Source organism: Hylobates moloch, unplaced genomic scaffold (assembly GCF_009828535.3).
Source record: "Hylobates moloch isolate HMO894 unplaced genomic scaffold, HMol_V3 SCAFFOLD_13, whole genome shotgun sequence".
In the NCBI taxonomy this organism is placed as follows: Eukaryota; Metazoa; Chordata; class Mammalia; order Primates; family Hylobatidae; genus Hylobates; species Hylobates moloch.
The window spans coordinates 47710421-47715993 of NW_026652288.1; the positions used below are offsets into that span (position 1 = coordinate 47710421).

The window sequence follows — 5573 nt, forward strand, 5'->3', positions numbered from 1 at the left end:
GTGTGTGTGTGTGTGTGTGTGTGTGTGTGTGTGTGTGTGTGTGTGTGAATTACTGTCCAGGGAGCAGAAGGGAAAAGGAAGCTAACAAACTCTAACCTATCACCATACGAGTGAGAGATGGAACACCATCACCCTTGCTGCTTAGGAAAGACAGCTGAGAGAGAAGGCAATTACAGCCTGGCCAGTCAGTCTTATCCTCCAGCTTAGCCACTCACTCTGCCCTCCTTTTGGAGGTGAGAATTGGAAGTAGTTTCTGAAGGGCAGGAGAACTCTAGGCTAGTGTCAGAGAACAAAGGTGGAAATGACCTCCAGAGGGAGTAAGGAGATAAGCAGCAGGAGTGGGAGCCCCCAGTCTTGCTGCTGCATAGGCAGAGCTGTGAAGGCACATGAACCTAGCTACCCATGATCCACTCAAGGTGTTATCTGGGTCCTTTATTATAAAAACAGGATTTGTGGCAATGTAGGGGCCTTTTTATGGTTGGGGGCATAAGGAAGACAGGAAATGGAAAGACTCTAATCTTTTTCGTTAAGCCGCTAGTTTGTCCTGTTTTTTCTATATACAATAATTGTGTCATTGCTCCCATCTCCCAAGGACTAACCCTAACAACAATCATAGGCCAGGCACGGTGGCTCACACCTGTAATCCCAGCACTTTGGGAGGCTGAGGCGGGCTGATCGCTTGCGTTCAGGAGTTCAAGACCAGCCTGGCCAACATGGTGAAATCCCGTCTCTACTAAAAATACAAGAATAAGGCTGGTGCAGTGGCTCACACCTGTAATCCAAACGCTTTGGGAGGCTGAGGCAGGTGGATCCACCTGAGGTCAGGAGTTTGAGACCAGCCTGGCCAACATGGTGAAACCCCGTCTCTACTAAAAATACAAAAAAATTAGCTGGGTATGATGGCGCATGCCTGTAATCCCAGCTACTCGGGAGGCTGAGGCAGGAGAATTGCTTGAACCCGGGTGGCAGAGGTTGCAGTGAGCCGAGACTGCACCATTGCACTACAGCCTGGGCAACAAGAACCAAAACTCCGTCTCAAAAAAAAAACAAGAATTAGCCGGGTTTGGTGGCAGGAGCCTGTAATCCCAGTTACTCAGGAGGCTGAGGCACGAGAATTGCTTGAACCTGGGAGGCGGAGGTTGCAGTGAGCTGGGATTGAGCCACTGCACTCCAGGCTGGGCAACAAAATGAGACTGTGTCTCAAAAAAAAAAAAAAAAAAAACACAGTTATAATCAGGGTCACCATTGTTACCTCATATGTGATAGACTGGCTCTGGAGTTGGACTTCAACAGCTATTCAATTCATAGCACAGCACAGAGGTAGGACTATCCCCCATTGTTTTAGAGAAGGTTGTAAAAAGCATTGCTATTTCTGTCTATGTTGAAGCCAAAGACATGAGGTTTGATACAGCCCCAATCCTTGCGTCTTATACTCTCTCAACAGGCAGATGACCTCAGCAACCCCTTTGGACAAATGAGCCTTAGTCGCCAAGGTTCTACTGAAGCAGCTGACCCATCTGCATCTCTATTCCAGACCCCACTTATCTCCCAGCACCCTCAGCAGACTAGCTTCATCATGGCTTCCACGGGTCAGCCCCTCCCCACTTCCAACTATTCCACCTCTAGCCATGCACCACCTACTCAGCAAGTTCTGCCACCACAGGGGTACATGCAGCCCCCTCAACAGGTGAGCAGCTCCAGTTCCCAGCTTAAATCACTTAATTCAGTTTGTCTAGTATTATACTTTCTTTATTCCTCTAGTTTAGACAGACCAGAGGGAATACCTCTCCCTGCCTTGCACTTGAGAGTTGTTCTAGCCAGAAAGTCTTCTTTCTGTATAACATAAATCCTTGTTTTACTGCAATTGCAGGTCCAAAATATCTCCGTTTACATATTTCTGGCCATCAATCTTGAGGCATTTATAGTAGTATGCTGATGTTGCGGCTGAATTTTAGGGACTTCTCACACATCTGTCTCCTCTCACCATAGATCCAGGTTTCTTACTATCCCCCTGGACAATATACTAACTCCAACCAGCAATATCGACCTCTCTCTCACCCGGTGGCCTATAGCCCCCAACGTGGTCAGCAGCTGCCTCAGCCATCCCAGCAGCCTGGTAAGAGAAACCACTGGTTTAAGAAGGCAGTGAATAAGGGAAGGGCACACCAGAAAAGAAGGTAGTACTTTCTCCATTAAAATGAAGGTGGGTCTAGGGGCAAGAATGATTAGGGTCCTAAGAACAGACCTATGCTCTCCAGAAGAAGACAAAATAGGATGGAGAAGGAAATTACAGATAGAGTGTGACCTCCTAAACATTCATACTAATGTATTTTCTGCCTTGCCCATCTCTAGGTTTACAGCCCATGATGCCTAACCAGCAGCAGGCGGCTTACCAAGGCATGATTGGGGTCCAGCAGCCACAGAACCAGGGCCTGCTCAGCGGCCAGAGGAGCAGCATGGGGGGCCAGATGCAAGGCCTGGTGGTTCAGTACACTCCACTGCCTTCTTACCAAGTGGGTGCATTCTGCATTGGGAAGGATCACCCCAGTCCTTGGCATGAGGAAAAGGAGAGACTCCCAGGGTCATCCATACTAAAAACTCCAATACTAAAATATTGTCTACTTTCCCCTAGAATTTTTAGGGTTTTTTCCTATGACGGAAAGCCCATGGAGTTTGAGAAGAATCTTTAAATTGTTTGGTCTTTATACAGCCATGGAATGAGTATATGCCCAGGAAAGTAGTGGCTAAAGGAAATCAGGCTCCTTTCTTTATGTCAGATGCCCAAGGGCGGTATTTGAAGAAGGCAGAAATAGAGACAGCTCTGGAAACATTTTCTTTAGGCAGATGGGGAGAACAGGAGGAGGATCTAAGGTAGGGAAGGAAGTTGTAATGCCCTGATCTCGTGATGACTAGGCTGTTTCTGTATGAGCTCAATGTGAATGCGAATGTGAGTAGTCATGCTCTTCTCTTTCTCAACCAGGTTCCAGTGGGTAGTGACTCGCAAAATGTGGTCCAGCCGCCTTTCCAGCAACCCATGCTGGTCCCTGTGAGCCAGTCTGTGCAAGGAGGTCTCCCAGCAGCGGGGGTACCAGTGTACTATAGCATGATCCCACCTGCTCAGCAGAACGGTACGAGGTGAGGATCCCAGAGAGCCAGGACATCTCCCATAGACCTTCAGCAATGGTTGCATCATGGTTTTGTTTCCACTGGCCTAAGAAAGGCAGGGGTAAAGATCCCAGTAGTTCCCTAAAGCAGGTAGAATATGAGGGAGTTCATTCTCCTTTTCACTTATTGGTTTGACATTTGCATAAGAGGTTATCAGCAGAAAAAAATTCCTGCTTCAGAGACTTATAATTTATGATTTCGTCCATTTTTATGTTTCAAAAGAATAGGACTCAGTACTAGAGGATAGAGATTGCTCATCAAGAGAAGAAATTTTTTTGGACTGTGATGTGTAAATTGTTCTGTGTAACTCTGTTTATCAATGAAACTGATGGTGTGTCTATTTCTGTATCTATTTATATATAACTGAATATAGGTCATAGTGGATAGAATTTTTAGTGGTAGAAGTCACCTTAGAAATCATCTAGTCCACTCCTCCTGTTTTATTTTTCTCTCGTTTTTAAATGAGGAAATTCCAGCTAGGGCTGTTAAAAAATTTACCTAAATTCACGTAGCTAGTTAGAGGCAGAGGTGGAACAAGAACTGGAGTCTGGGCAACTCCATGTGTTTCTGTATGCCTGTCTCCCAGTATATGTGCATTTACCTTTGTCTTTTTCTATATATGTCTCCAGGTTGTTTTGAGTTTTGTGGAGTTTTTTTTTCTATTTGTCTTTATGTGACTGTATTTGTTTTTTACTTTTCTTTTCTTTTTGAGATGGAGTTTTGCTCTTGTCACCCAGGCTGGAGTGCAATGACAATCTCAGCTCACCGCAACCTCTACCTCTTAGGTTCAAGCAATTCTCCTGTCTCAGCCTCCTGAGTAGCTGGGACTACAGGTGTGCGCCACCATGCCCAGCTAATTTTTGTATTTTTAGTAGAGACGGGGTTTCACCATGTTGGCCAGGTTGGTCTTGAACTCCTGACCTCATGATCTGCCTGCCTTGGCCTCCCAAAGTGCTGAGATTACAGGCATAAGCCACTGCACCCAGCTGACTTTTTTTTTTTTAGGTCAAAAATAATTAGCAATCCTTAGTTTTTGTGTTGTTTTTTTTTACCCATCTCTTTATAGCACTCTGTGTCTGTGTCTGTGACACTCTCTTTGTCTGTGTTTCTGTTGTGTTTCTTGGAATCTGTGTGTGTGCATATGTGCATGTATGTGTGTCTGGTGTTTCCAGTGTTGGGAAGAGCATGTGTCACTAACATTCCATCTGTAGCACTGATTAGCAGCTTCCTAATTGAAAGATGATCAAGTACAAATACATATAATTAACTTTGAACTGATGAGTGATTTTAGAAATTGCATGGCAAATTGGTCTGAGCATGGCTTGAAGCTGCCTCTGCTTCCCATAGGGGAGGACCAGGAAGCAGCAGCTGTTTGCCAGGAGCTGTGTTCGTCCCTCTACTGCTTCACCACTCCTCTCTTCTCTGTCTTCCCAGCCCTTCTGTAGGGTTTCTGCAACCCCCTGGCTCTGAGCAGTACCAGATGCCTCAGTCTCCCTCTCCCTGCAGTCCACCACAGATGCCACAGCAGTACTCAGGTAAGAGGATAAAAAATTGTGGGTCTTGGGCACTGGCAAGAGCAAACATTGCTGAAGGGCTTATGCTCTAGAGCTGGGAAGGGCAAAAAGAGTTCAGGTATTGGGTCTGTCCCCACTGTGACTCCATCACAAAGAAAAAACAAAATCTTAGCTGGTGTTTTCCAAGAGTACTGAAGCTGACCTCTCAAGATGACACTGGGGCCAGGCACACTGGCTCACACCTGTAATCCCAACACTTTGGGAGGCCAGGGCAGGAGGATCACTTGAGCTGAGGAGTTTGAGACCAGCCTGGGCAACATAGCAAGACTTTGACTCTACTAAAAAAACTTTTTTAAAAGGCCAGGCGTGGTGGCTCACACCTGTAATCCCAGCACTTTGGGAGGCCAAGGCGGGTGGATCACTTGAGCCCAGGAGTTTGAGACCAGCCTGGCCAACATGGCAAAACCCCATCTCTACTAAAAATACAAAAATTAGCCAGGCATGATGGCGCACACTTGTCATCCGGCTACTCAGGAGGCTGAGGCATGAGAATCACTTGAACCTGGGAGGCAGAGGTTGCAGCTCATGCCACTGCACTCCAGCCTGGGCAACAGAGCAAGACTCCGTCTCAAAAAAAAAAAAAAATTATGGCCAGGTGCGGAGGCTCACGCCTGTAATCCCAACACTTTGGGAGGCCAAGATGGGCAGATCACCTGAGGTCAGGAGTTCAAGACCAGCCTGGCAAACATGGTGAAACCCCACTTCTATTAAAAATACAAAAATTGGCCGGGCGCGGTGGCTCACGCTTGTAATCCCAGCACTTTGGGAGGCCGAGGCGGGCGGATCACGAGGTCAGGAGATCGAGACCACGGTGAAACCCCGTCTCTACTAAAA

The 5573-nt window shown here is 46.7% G+C and overlaps 1 protein-coding gene across 21 annotated transcripts in view; it reads left to right on the forward strand.

The window, feature by feature from the left end:
• Window positions 1–5573, forward strand: part of R3HDM2 (R3H domain containing 2) — a 183436-nt gene that overhangs the window by 165584 nt on the left and 12279 nt on the right. For all 21 annotated transcript variants that reach the window (XM_058426225.1, XM_058426226.1, XM_032173278.2 and 18 more), the window contains 5 exons: window positions 1445–1687; window positions 1990–2116; window positions 2353–2513; window positions 2981–3135; window positions 4600–4700. In XM_058426225.1, the coding sequence (XP_058282208.1) occupies window positions 1445–1687; window positions 1990–2116; window positions 2353–2513; window positions 2981–3135; window positions 4600–4700 (787 nt within the window). The remainder of the gene's footprint in view (window positions 1–1444; window positions 1688–1989; window positions 2117–2352; window positions 2514–2980; window positions 3136–4599; window positions 4701–5573) is intronic.